This window comes from Oryzias melastigma, linkage group LG18 (genome assembly GCF_002922805.2).
Source record: "Oryzias melastigma strain HK-1 linkage group LG18, ASM292280v2, whole genome shotgun sequence".
In the NCBI taxonomy this organism is placed as follows: Eukaryota; Metazoa; Chordata; class Actinopteri; order Beloniformes; family Adrianichthyidae; genus Oryzias; species Oryzias melastigma.
In genome coordinates this window covers 12,252,596-12,266,565 of record NC_050529.1, presented here as the reverse complement: position 1 = coordinate 12,266,565, position 13,970 = coordinate 12,252,596, and the positions used below count along the sequence as shown (strand labels likewise).

General features: G+C 41.1%; 2 protein-coding genes across 5 annotated transcripts in view; one reads left to right on the top strand and one right to left on the bottom strand.

Annotated features, from left to right (window-relative positions):
* LOC112156404 (pyruvate carboxylase, mitochondrial) overlaps window positions 1–13,970 on the top strand; it is a 299,032-nt gene that overhangs the window by 184,211 nt on the left and 100,851 nt on the right. The gene's annotated exons all lie outside the window — the stretch shown is intronic.
* The window catches only part of LOC112156405 (leucine-rich repeat and fibronectin type-III domain-containing protein 4), a 45,960-nt gene that overhangs the window by 16,207 nt on the left and 15,783 nt on the right, over window positions 1–13,970 (bottom strand). For both annotated transcript variants that reach the window (XM_024288671.2, XM_024288669.2), the window contains exons 3-7: window positions 5,586–6,197; window positions 5,127–5,289; window positions 3,015–3,185; window positions 1,849–2,010; window positions 646–1,362 (exon numbers count right to left, since the gene is read on the bottom strand). In XM_024288671.2, the coding sequence (XP_024144439.1) occupies window positions 646–1,362; window positions 1,849–2,010; window positions 3,015–3,185; window positions 5,127–5,289; window positions 5,586–6,171 (1,799 nt within the window). In that variant the 5' untranslated portion in view covers window positions 6,172–6,197. The remainder of the gene's footprint in view (window positions 1–645; window positions 1,363–1,848; window positions 2,011–3,014; window positions 3,186–5,126; window positions 5,290–5,585; window positions 6,198–13,970) is intronic.

The window sequence follows — 13,970 nt, the reverse complement described above, 5'->3', positions numbered from 1 at the left end:
TCCTCCCATAAATTTTGTATTCTTGTTTTCTATCCAATTAGTTGACTTACGACTTCTCATACAAATGCAAATCAAAATATGCTGGGTTTTTTTTTACAAATTAATGAGGGTTTGTTTTTGTCCATCTGCATTCTTTCTGTACAAGAATTTGGCAAGTCAGGCAAGTGTGAGGAAGCCCTGCTGTTGAACTCAAAGCGAAACAGGATTGTAGCCCAACGCTCTTATTGTTTCTAGAGAATATCATGATGGGCACCATTTGATGGGCAGATTTTAGTCTCACAGCGTTGATCTTTTCGTGCCCCCATTATGCACTCTTCCACATGCTCTGATTATTCAGTTGTGCAATTTTAGTAACACGGAGCGACTGATTTGAATTATTAACAAGTCCCTTCCGCTGTCTTCCCAGTCATCCTTCCCCTCAGCGATTTGCTTGTCCATGCACAAGATGAGCAGTTTAACTGCTGAAGTGTCATGTTGGGAGGAATAAATATTTAAGAGGTTTTGCATGAAAATGGGTTTCAATTTTTCAGGGAGATGACATTGAGAAAATGACCTACGCAGAGGTAAATGACAACCCGGTTTGAAGTTGTAAATGAATTTTGCGCTTGCCATAATTTGGTAAATGCACGAGGAGGGTTGTCCTACCTGTAGATGAGGGTCTCGTCCGCGGTGCAGTTGTACTGTATCTGATACATCCACACAACGTAAGTTGCAGACAAACGTCCCAAATCCCATCGGACTTGTGCCGAGGTGGACGTCACTCCTTGTACTCCAACCATTTTGCCTTCTTCCTCCTCGACCTCCTCTTCCTCCACGCTTCCTCCATCCCCCCTGTCTCCTTCTGACGTCTTTCCACTGGCGCTTTCAGGCCCCTCTCCTTCTCCTCCTTTGCCATCCTCTATCTCTCCTCCACGTCCTGCTCCATTGTTAATCCCACCATTTTTTCCCGTGCTGATATCTGATGAGCCCGGATCAGTTCGTAAAATCCCATTGGTCACGTTTCTGTTAACGCTGCCGGTGTTTCCACCAACCCCGCCTCGGTGAGGCAATGGGATTATCTTCAGGTCCACCGTGGCAGTTGCCTCACCTGCTGCATTTATTGCAATACAGGTGTAAGCCCCATCATCCCGAGCAACTGTCACCAGCATATCCAAGGTGCCATTGCTGAAGGAGCTTATCCGGGATGAGTTGGCAACAATTCGATCATCTGGTGAAACCCAGTGGACCACAGGCTCCGGGTCTCCAATGGCACGACATTTTAAAGTGGCCCGCTGGCCCTCCAGCACCCACAGCTTATGGGTGTGCCGAGTGATGAGAGGTGGCTCACAAGTGAACTCCTCCTCAGGAATCGTCCAGAAATATCTGAGGAAGCAAAATATAACTTCAGTTAAACGGAAAATACCATGTTTGGTTCTACTTTTTATGGCGTATTAAAGTGAATATCTAACTTTCAATGTTCTAGGAGTTTTTAAATCAAATGATAAATTAGGAAGCTGTAATGCTGTGTTCACACTGGCCTCAGGAATGTATGTTCAATGAAAAGTCTATGAACACGTGTATATACGCATTCTGGGCTTTCGAGTTCAAGAGTGTTGCTTTCACGCGTCACTACACGTTTTTTTGCCCATTTTTGTGCTCTGCATATAAGACATGCAGTGATTAAGTAAAGGATAATGTCCAATGAAGTGTGCATTATCAGAAATTCCACACAATGTGGAAGCCTGAACAATATGTGGCAAGATGTGCTCTGCTTCATTGTTTAGCACCAAGCCTCTTCCAACAGTAGGTATATCCAGTATGAATGTGCATAACATGCCCGGTGTGAACAAAGAGAAACATTCCTCTTACCTTCCAGCCAGGTGGGCAGGAGTGGCACATGTCTCCATGTCGTCTCCACGAGCAAGACGTCTCAACCACAGCAGCTCACAGTTGCAGTGCAGTGGGTTTCCCCCGAAGTTTAGGCTTATGACGGCGTTGTAAGGTGTGGGACTTATGGCACCGGTCTGAGACCTGACGGCAGAAGTGGATTTATGCTCAACAGAAGCCACTTTTTTATAATCTCATAAGCTTATAAGCGCCTTTATTTGCTAATTGATAGTTTGGTGGTTAATGAGGAAGCAGGTTTCTTTTTGCAGACCTTTGTGGTGGATTTTTACTTATCCTTCATTTAAAAACAAGAGAGCTCATTTGGTCTTCGCAATTTTGGCTTTTAACGCCGCTGCACTGATTAAGGCTTTTTAAATAGCTGAATTAAATAAAGCCTCACCTTCATAGTTTGAGGACAAATCAGGCTTTTAGTTGTGCACCATGAGTGGCTGGCACAGTTTGGAGTAAACACGCTCAGAATGAATTAAGCAAATTTAATCTGCATTGTGTTTTGAGTGTATCTGCAGCTCGTGCAGCATCAAATGTAATGAAGCAAAGACATAAAAACGGAAAAAAAGATTATATTTGATCGCGGCTCTGGATGTGACCTTCAGTTCCAAAGCGTGAATATGACTGAAAAAAATGTTTTAGCTGAAGCAAAAATATATATATAACAAGTGAAATAAACAGAATTTTAGTTTAGCATGAAAAGCTGTTTTACTGAATGGGACATTGATTTTCCAGATTTAACTACTAAATTTACAAATTCTTCATAATTACTTGAAAAAATTAAAACGAGGCTAGACTTTTGTTTGTTTTGCTTGCAGTGATGTTGACCCAGCAACTGTTTTTGTTTATTCTGAAACAAGGATCTGCCTTTAGGCTGTTACAGCCAAAAGAAAAACAAATAGCCGGGCTCACATGTTCATATTAGTACAAACATTAGCTAGAGCAGATTAGGCGGTAAATGGAGTGAAACAAAGTTCTGCGGATTGCTTGTACATTATCAGGATCTCCAAGGGGCTTCTGGGCTGGAACACCACTGATTTCAGAGCACACTGACGGCTCAGCGGTACTGATGTGTGCCCTAGAGTGATCCCAGAAAACCACTTCCCAAGGAAACTCCACGGATAAATCTGAAGAGCTACCTTGCAAAGAGAGGATCGGGTGGAAGGGTCCGGAGCCTGTTGGAGGTCATGTCCAGCCGTGCAAGCTTGTAAAGCTCTCCAAACACTCCTTCTGCTATGTTATCTATTAGGTTGTGATCCAGGTTCAAGGTGTGTAGACTGGCCATGTTCTGGATGGATTCCCAGGGTACCCTGTATAAAAAAAAGATTTACAATTTTTTATCAAAGATTTTTAACAATTTAATATGCATGAGACAGTCGGTACGGGGCTGCAGAAAATTAAGTTCAACCTGCATTTTTTCATTTTTATTCACAGTTGCAAAAGAAAGTATTTGAACTCTTTGGGAGTACCTCAATTTCTGTATAAAATGGACGCGTTTTCTTTCTTTATAACAATCTAAATCACAACAGTGGAGAAAAACATTGCTTGCTTAAATCACACCAAAATATGTTGCAGTGTTTTTATTGAACAAATCATACGTCCAGTTTGTGCATAAAATCAAGAAATTCCAAAGAGTTCATATATTTTTTTTTTCCTGCAACTGTATTGGTAAGCTTTAAAGGAAATTTCATTATGAAAAGCTGCTGAATTGTCCACCACATCCAACTCATTTTTGACACATGTCAAGTCACTCGGTGATGTGTCAAAAGTACATCCATTACTTTCTTAAAGCGGTTGATCGCTAAATTTAAAACCCCAAGCTAGCAAAGTTAGCTAGAAACAACCATATTTGGAAAGTTTGTTTTCAGAAAAAAGGCTATGATGAAAAAAACCTTCGAGTTAAAAGTAAAAGAAATTGGCATTTAACAGACAAAAACCAGGAGCATTTTTTCCAAATATGGATTTATTGCAACATTTATTCCCACACACCATAAGAATAATGCACAATATTCAGCAACGGCTGTTTGTTACAAGGATGCTGCTAATACAGTTGGATTCATGTTTATAATTGTTTTTAAAAAATACCAGTTTTTGTGATATTTTTTGTCTTTATTCAGCTTACTTTAAAAGTTGGAGATGAAGTTGACAGCCAATTTTTATTTTTTTTGCTGTTACTTCAACAGTAATGGGTTAAGAAAAAATCTATTTTTACATTTTAATGGTTCCTATACTAAATCTGGAGTATAAATAAAGTTTAAATTAAAGGAAACTGGAGGCTAATTAAAAAAAAATCATAATAATAGGACGCCCACTTTAGCCTTGTATAAGCCAGTACTTGAAAATATTGTCTGACATTGAACTGGTCCTACACAAAGTTGGAAACCACTGAGCCAGAGACTTGAATGGGGGAATATTGGTTGAAAGCAAAACAGATTGACGCCTCCAGTTGTTTGAATTCCCTTTGTAGCTGCATTGATTTCAGGAGTAGCACCTCTAAATCAGCCGAAGTCCACTCTTAATGTGCTGAGTACATGTTACCCCTCAGAGGGCAAAGACTGAGCCATGCTGATGGACAGTAATGGCTGTTAAGTTTGCACATTAAACCCTTTCTTTCTTCTGTTGTGTTGTTCTTTGTTGCATGTGAGACTATTACAAGGAGAAACATATCCTCTTATTATGGTTAAGGTTTTTTTTTTTTTTTTTAAAGTAGAGGACATTTTCCTGCACACTCAGGAAAACTCAGAATTATCTCCTAACGAGAAACGATCCAGGTACCAACCGAAGAAAAGGGGGGAAGATAAACTCTTTAGTTCACTCTTGCTTGCCGAGGAGCAAATGTAATGTTTTAAGATTATTTATTGTTCCATGGAGGCGCTATCAAACTGGGACAAGCTCCTCTGAGACTCATAAACTATAGGAATTTATTGCAATTTAGGAAAGTGAGCTCATACATGCTTACATCAGAACTTAACCAAATCGTTGTCAAAGGCAATTACAAGCTCATCAAAATTGATTGAAATCCCTGAGCTTTCAGTGCTGTCCTCCAGCCTCAGCAGTTTGAAGCACTTTCTGCTCAGAGCCGCTGCTGACTCACACACCTCCTGAAAGGCTTGTTGCCATTGTGCTTTGAGAATTTGGGAGCCAAGTTGTCTGCAGCACACACCTTTAGACGGGGAGCTGAGCTCAGGGAAAAAATCCAGACTCTTTGTTTTTATGGAACAAAGGAGAAAGCATAGGAGGCCCGTACTCACTTTCTGAGGTTGTTGTAGGACAGATCGAGATCTTCCAGAGTGAGCAGGAAGTCGTCAAAAGCTTGAGTGGACACCTTTATCAACTGGTTGTTGTTGACGATCAGGTGTTGTAGGTTGACCAGACCTGCCAGGTCCCTGGGTCCGATTATGGTTAAGCGGTTACCTGCAGAGGAAACGAACGACCACCCATCCAATCATCTTTTTAAAGGCATTCCCAGTGATCTTGGGTGTATGCTCTTTTGTTAAACAACACTTTTTCATCTGCTCCTGATTAGTAACAGTTTAAAAAAACAATAACTCAGAAATGCAATTTTAAGCTTTTCCAAATACATGTCCTCTAGCCTCAAAAAATGCCAAAATAACATGTTAAAAACATCAAAAACATTATTTTCATCTGATTTGGTGTTTAAGAAGGTTTCTTATTTTTTGGCTAAAGTCATAACTACTGTTGATACTCACCATCCAGATGTAGAGATCGCAAACTCTCCAGGTCAGCAAAGGCCATTGGTCGAATCAGATGGATTGTGTTCCTTGATAGAGTTAAATCCACTAATCCAGTCATGTTAACAAAGTCAATCCCGCCCACTTCCGTTATGAAGTTATCAGCCAGCCGCAGCTCCACTGTGCGGCGGTCAACATGCGGCGGGACGAAGAGGAGGCCCTTATCGGCGCAGAGCGTGCTGAGAGACTCTGAAAGGTTTCGGCACACGCAGTGGAAAGGACAGGCCGAGACCACGCCCCACGTCTCTCCTGCTCCAATCAGAGAAGGCAGCAGGCAGCATGTGACCAGAGCCAGCCAGTGAAACACTGGGAAAGGGACGGATTCAGGAAGGGTTCTCCTTGTAGTCCTTGGACAGGCACAGTGGATGATGGGGGATGAAGAGGAGAAAGATGGGATGAGAAGACTGGGAAGAAGGGAGTAAGAGAGGATGGATGGAAGGAAAATGGAGGGAAGGGTGGATCCCTCTGCTTTTTGTTCAGAGTGGAGATGTGTGTGGGGCAGGTGTGTTTGTCTGCGGGGATTGGGGGGTGGGGGGACAGGCATGGTAGAACGGCTGGCTATCCACAGACCTAGAAAGACAAAAAAAATAAGAAAATGTTACAAAAATGAATTCTAGTCTGTAATACTGATCTGTTATTGCTTTCTGAAAACTATCTGAGCTTCACTCTGACTAGACACAGCTGGAAGCTCTTGACTCTATACTTCATCTTTCAGCTTCTGAGGCATCTTTGAAAAAGAGAAAGCACATTTCTCTGCAAGCTCTAGCATATTCTCCACACTTGGATCCACATTTGTTCAAATCTATCATACTGCTGACAAATACATTTTAAAGACAAAAATCTGTCTCTGCCTTAAAGGGTCCAGCTTTATTCATGAACTTGATCAATGACGTTGGTACACAAACACAGCAGTTGTGAGTAATCACCACCAAAAAGTGAAGCCCAATACACTCCTCCTGATGTGTATCACACATCATGACTTTATATAAGGATCTGAATAACAGCAGACCTCTGTGTTTTGTTGTTTCTAATTTAACTTGTTGGCAAGAGTCCAGTCTGAGCTGCTAAGAGTTCACCAGGGCTGCAATGTCAGTGAATGGTGCATACAGAGAACTACTGCCACAGCACACTGCCTAGCAACAACATCCCAAAAACCTGAACACAGGCAGTCCCCATGGAAACGGTCACCTAGAAACCTGTAAGAGGGGATTAGACGAGTGTCGTATCATAAGACCCTTAAAAAAATACCGTATAGGCCTAGAAATTAAATTGGGTCACAGGCCTGTCATTCTTGATTTCACAGCAAACTTTGACTAGAGTGCGGTGGAGGTAGAACTTGTGCCATCAAAGTGTTGGTCCAAGAATTGCTGAAGTTTTGTCAGTGATGTGCTCCTGCTTCACGTTTGGCAGCAGCAGCGCTCACTGTGTGGTGAAAATGTAGATGAGACGGTGAGTCAGAGATAATTCTATGTGGAGGTATCTGGAACAAAGAGCCCAGGTTATTATGTATTGATGTGCAGTGAAATACATGCAACCTCATACTTTGAGTAACCACTCCGCATAACCATATATCAGGCTAAATTTGCAGGTTGACACAAATTGCTACTTCAGTTTCCATTAGTCTGTCTCTGCTCTTTCTGCGCAAAAACCAAAGGAGAGTTTACTGCGTGTCTCAGAAGTTGATGCAGTGGTGTTGTGGGAAGCTGTTTGCACTCTCCTTTCCTAACTGCGATTTCTTTGATCTATTCTCAGTTAACTCTGCATTTCATCAAGCTCCAGTGTCCCATTTTTGAACCTTTCACTTGAAAAGATAGAGGGAATAAAGAGCCCATGAAATGATTTTACATTTTATCTGACGCTCCAAAATGTTCTCATTTAGAGCGAAGAGAGGGCGTAAAATTAAACAGAATTGCAGCAGATAGTGGGGAAAGATTAAATAGGAGTTACATTTTTAGATCCAGAGAGTAGTTTCTGAAGCGATACGTGGGTTTTCATTCCAAAAGACTTATTAGAGCAGAATATTAGGGGTTTTAAAAGTGTATTTCAAAATGAGAGTGCTGTTTGTAACCTAAAGAAGTTTGGTTATGCTTCCAGAACTTGATGAGTCTAATGCAGGGGTGTCCAAATTCAGGCCAAGGTTTGGTTTTACAGAAATCCTGTCTTATCTACTGCTGATTATCTGGATTAGATGTGTTTAGTCAATAAGGAGCTTCAATGGCTTGTTGGTTTGGAAATGTGTTTGACCTTGGCAGTATGTTCACACCGAACACCATTTGCACGTTCAATTTGCATCCTCAGCCCCTTTTTTTAAAAATGTGTTCATAAACTTGATGCTTATGTCAAAAGTTTGTTGCCCTATTGCTAGATGAAAGTATTTACCTTATATCTGTATACATACAATGCAGAGAGATCAGGTTTATTTAAGTGGTGAAATATCAAATGGCATATACTTGTATAGTAAGAAAGGCCCAAAGTGCTTTATGGTCCCAGTCACTCATACACACACTTATACCGGCTCTGCTGCCAAACACTGGTGCCGACGTATAACCACCAGGAGGAATGTAGTATTTAGTGTCTTGCCAAAGGACATTTTGACACAATGTCTGCGATCTTCCAATTAGATGTTGACCCCTCTACCTCTGCACCACAGTCACTCCTTATTTTGAAAAGCTCTGCAATAGTAGAGTCTAAACCAGGGGTCTCAAACTCGCGGCCCGCGGGCCATTTCCCAGAGCTGTTTATGTTGAAAGAGTCAAATACGCGCTGTGCTACATTTAGGAATGATTTAATAGTCTTATTATACTACACCAGGGTTAGTGGGAGATTGATAAAATGTTTTTCTTTATTGTTACATATTTATTATCAGATAATTTTTTTCTTCAAAATTTTAGCATGTTGTAGGTTTGTAATACATAAATTTGAACCAAAGCAATTCAAAAATCGAGGTTTGAAAAGGAATCATCTACACATTCTCACTCCAAACTCTTCATATATTCACATATGGCTCACTTCGATATTTTGAATGTCCCCAACTCGTTGTTTTTTTTTTTTTTGATGTGCTGATGGTTCCCATTAAATCAGGGGTCCCCAACCCTCAGGATGCAGTACTAGACACGGTAACAGACGCAGAACCGGTATGGTGTAAGTGCCTGTGTCCCGGGGGTTGGGGACCCGTGATAAGGTTGTGGCCCGGTACCAAGTGGCCCCCGGACCAGTACCTGTTTGTGGCCCTGAGGTTGGGGACCCCTGATTTAATGGGAACAGCCATCACGTCAAAAAATGATTTTGGGACATCCGAAATGTCAAAAAGTGACGCGGTGGCCCGAACCATACATCCATATATGACGACTTGGGAGTGAGAAAGTGAATCCCTACTGGTCATGTATATACATTAACTTATCTCTTAATGGATGACCCCTGTTGCAAGAATCGCGATCAGTGTGAACGTAGTTTAAGAAGGTAAAGTTGCAACACAGATGTATTCCTTTTGCTTGGCAGACGATGAGAAAGATCAGGAGAAAAGTCAGCATGCATGCTAGTGACAGCCAGTCCTTAGTGCAGTAGAAACTGAGAGTAAAAGTGTCGTGAGATGTTGTCAAATGAACTCACAATATAAAAAAGAACGGACTCCAGTAAAGTGAAATGCCTCTATAAATGTGTCTGCTTGGCAACAGTCCTTGACTGAAGCCAAGGGATTCAGTCCAGCTCCCCCTGTTCTCTGCTAATGCTCTCTGTGTGTCTCCATTCCTTTTTTTGTCTTCTTTTAACCAATTCATTCAGACTTGATTGCTCCTAGTCATTTTCTTTTTTAGTCACGTAAAAGCACCCCTGCTGCATCTCATTTTCCTTCACCTGGTCTTTAACCCCCCCCCCCCTCCTTCTTCCTGGTGGCCAGATCTTTCTCTCCATGACTTCCTAAACCTCCCCGTCTTCCTGGCTCACCTTCCATCTCTTAAACTGCCTCTGGCTGCTCTGTAAATTTCCACATTTCCTTTCTTTACGTCTCATTCCCTCTGCCTTTCTTTTTTTTCCCTGTTGTCTGCCCTTGAGGCAACCTGAGTGCGACAATGTTATCAGTCAACGCTCCTCTTCGCCCCCCACCCCTCCACCACCTTCTGTGTCTTCTCTTGTCTCCCTGTCGCTTGCTGACTCTGCTGCTGACCTCCACGTCTCCTTGCATCTTTACCTCGTATCATGCTCTTAAAACTCCCCCTCTCACACACTGTGCTCCACACCATTTTTTCCCCCTCCAAACTCCTGCCTTGCTTTCCTCCCACTTAATTTATCGAACTTCCTCACCCATCCTTCCATTTTCTATAGTACCGTTTTTTTCCCCACAGATCACACTTCAGCATCTCTCCTCCCCTCATCTTTTGCACTTCCTCCAGGAAGAGTTGGAGCATAGATCTATCTCATTTGCAACTGTAGCAGTACAGCTTGGAAGCTCTTTTCCCTCTTTTTTTTCCAGTACACACACAAAGTGGGATGTAACTGATCCCTTCACTTGCTGATCGATGTGACCCAGAGATGGATTGCACCCTGTCCAATTCATTTTACCTCACCCTTGTGCTCTTTTCTCTTTCAGTGCCTACTTTCATGCTCCCACTTCAGATTAGGTCTGCTCAATTCTTTTCCAGCAGTGGCAAATGTACAAGTAATTGTTTTTTATTGCTTTATTTCAACACATTTGTGTGGAGTGGCATATCAGTGCTGCTTTTAGATGGAGTTTTTTGATTTTATAGTGCGGCAGTGGTGGGCAGTAAAAGCCACACAATCTTACAGGTTTTTCTTGCAATATTTGTCAGTTTTACTGTTCTGTTTTGCTTTTAGGATGTAGCCAGCAAATTTAAGATATTTTATCCTTCATACTTCAATCAAAATGATTCATTTTTAAACTATATTCCATTTTTTTAAGGACAGTTTTTCCAATTATTTTATTTTAATTATAGTCAGCTATCAGATCATTCATTAATTGAACTTCAAAACTGCAACTATGCATCCTAAAATTTAATATGTTTAATATGTTTGCAAGACCTTTTGATCTTTTTGCTAAAATAAGAGTAAAAAACAGTTGGAATTTCATCTTTCTGTTTCACATATTGGTTCACAGTGCTCCTGAAAGACTTTCTCCTCTCTGAATCAATAAATTCTCATCTTACACGATGTACAGATGCAGCATAAAGGTTTAACGCTGTCCAAACACAAATGTCTGCAGTGTTACTAAAATCTGTTTGCAAATTAACTACATTAAAGTCTGGGCGTCAGCTAATCGCCCTAACATATCTGCTATGGATTCTGTGTAATTAAAGCTGGTGTATTGTTCTGAATTTAGATTAAAAAAAAAAAATGAATAGTTGGTTTAGGCGGTCATGATAGGTGATAAAGGTAATAGCAAAAGACCCAACAGAACATGTGAAAAAGTTTTTCTTTGGCTTTGAGGTTGAATCTTCCTGCTTATTTTTTCCTCTCCTATTTTTGGGACATCTTTTGTAGCACTGCCTGAACCTTTAACCCTCCAGAGAGCCAGTAACGGATGGATAGAGTGAAGCGAGGCTGCACGAAGAAAGAGCTGGAGCTGAACGCGTTGGTGGAGGAATTTGCTCAGTTTCCCACAGTGCTGGAGCACAACTTAGTGCTGTGAAGTTGCACTTAATGTCACCCTAACTTGATAATGTGTTGAGTTTAACACGCTCAACTCATCCAGGAGCCTCCAAGATATTTAGGAACTAGACTTTTCTAATCATAGATCCTCTAATAGTAAGAAAATATATTTTAAGTTTTGCTTCTAAAATAGTTTTAAGCTAATGCAATCAAATTCCTGCATGAACCAATCTCATATTAAAGCTATTGTAAATTCCTTATTGAAAAATGTCAAATCATGCTTTATTTATTAAAAAAATGCTTTGAGCAGCTCAAAATTCTTTTCAGTTTAAAACAGTTAAATTAAGAATAAATTAAGTCCAAAGCACCCCTTTGCCCTCCCCTCCATTGACACATAATACCCCATGTGTAAGAGATAACTACGCGTCAGACGTCCATTGATTTCTGATAATGGAGTCCTCTAAAGGCATTATCCTGCTTATAACATTGTCCCTTATAAAAAATACATATATATTAAAGCAAATAGTAATACTTTACCTGGTTATTTTTTTTACGTTTAAATTGTTTTTTAATGAAAAACTGACTATTTTGTACGTTGAGTGACACGTTGTCATGGTAATAGCTACCAACCTTGCCCTGTGCGGCGAAGAAAAGTGGCATACGTGTTGCACGTCATGCTAAGTGAAACAAAACCTCATTTCAGAGGGAAAGCACACTTCTTACTGCTTATTTTGGTAGAGAAACTTTCATTTCCAGCATAGTCACTTAAAGCAGTGGTACCCAACCACCAGGCAAGGGTATAGTTAAATATACCCTTTAGAGTATCAACAATGTTTTATTTTGAAAAATATTTTATTTGATCACTGGAGCTGCCAAGTTTAGTCAAGGGGGTAAAATTACTCTGTCTGAATCATCTTATATTCTAAAAAAAAATCTAGATGACAGGATTCTCTCGGTTACATTTCAGTCACTTGGGCACTAAAAGTACTCTGGAGGCCTGCGACACGAGAAAAGTTGTACATGGAACATTTCTTTGCAAATGGATAAGAGACGAAAGAACAGACGGAAATGACATTAAAAAAAAAAAAGAATGGGGCCAACAGAAATTCTTGAACAACATGAAACATTCGGGCTGTATGGCAGAACTTATTTTTTTAGATATCCGTTATCCCATTTTAATGGATACCTTGCAGCCAATCAGCATTTAGCATTTACCCAGACCACAGTATAATGGTTTTAACAACCTGCTAACATAAATAGTTTCCTACACGTCCTATAGCTTCATTTTTTCACATTAAAGGCTCATTACACTTGAAATCTTAATTTCCTTGTTGGTCTCAGCTTTTAATTCTTTGCAGATCATTATAAATGTCAGGCTCTCAGAGTGCACGGGTATTTCCTTTCATATTTACAGATCTGTGTACTGGATTGTGTATTTTTCCATCCGCTCTGGCAACCCACAAATGCCATTAGCTCATAATCGACTTAAATCGACTTGGGGAATGTTGCAGTGTTTATAAACAAGGGGATTTGCATTAGCTCTGAAAAGCCACTTATCACCAGCACAGTAATCCAGGGATCTGATTGGGTTGTGGCTGGTACGTCGCACTGTTTCTGGGAGAAAAATGTTTAAAAAAAAAATAGTCATAAAGTCTCGAAGAAGTTTGCAGAAAGCTGAGAAGAGGAATGCTGTAATTTAGCAATCAGCTCTCGATTGTGCGTCATTTTTTAAAGTTAAAGCCAGCAGAAACGAGAGCGGGGATCAAACGCCGCAGCATCTCGTTTCTTTTGAATGACACAGAGCCGTTCTACAGTTTGCTTTCACTTAGAATCCGCACTCGATATTAGGTGAGCGCTAACATACCGAAGCAACCACAAGCATACCAAAACAGACTTCCCACACACTCATAATTATAGGGGGCTGAGACACACACACACTCTAGACGAGAAGCAAAAGCACGCCCACAGAGCCTCCTCTTGCAGCTGCCACGTACTGTAAGCCCACTCATCCTTTTGATACTATTGCCTTTCTGTTGCATTGTCCTTTTAGTCATCGAGAGTGTAGATAAAGCGCGCCGAGTGCTATACAAAATGAATATAGAAACAAGTGCGAGAGAGTCTTGCATTTGTGTGGCGCGCAGACAAAGAAAATGGGAGAGTAGTGCATAAAATGGAGGAGGCAAAATGAAAGTCTTGGTGTAAAGAGCCAAGGAAGAGCGAATCGAGTTTGAGGAAGATGGGAGGGAATAAGGGATGACGAGTCAGCATGTAGGAATGTATGCCATTAAGCAGACGGGCAAAGAAATATGTAAAGGCGATAAACAGGTGAAGGCCGCCATCCATCAATGTCACAGAGAGGGAGTCTGCATTTGATGAAGGGAAAGGTGGGGGACGTTTGTTAAAAAATGACTTTAAGAAATCCTGATGGTGGGAGAAGCAGACAGATCGCAAAGAAAAGAGGGGAAGCATGACAAGTTGGCTAAAGAGTGGGAGGATCTTCGAGTTACTGATGGAGGGAGGAAGCGGCTTAGACAGGTGAATCTAGAGAATTAAGGCTGGCCTCTTTTGTATTCTTCCTGTACCGATGCTCTCTCGGGACATGGAAGGTAGTATGCAAATGCAGCAAGCACACCGATATAGGTCACAGATGACTGGACATGAAGTCCAGCCTCTAGAGAAAGTCCTCTGTCACACACATACACACACATCCTCCTTATGTTTGCACCACATTGTAGCTACCCA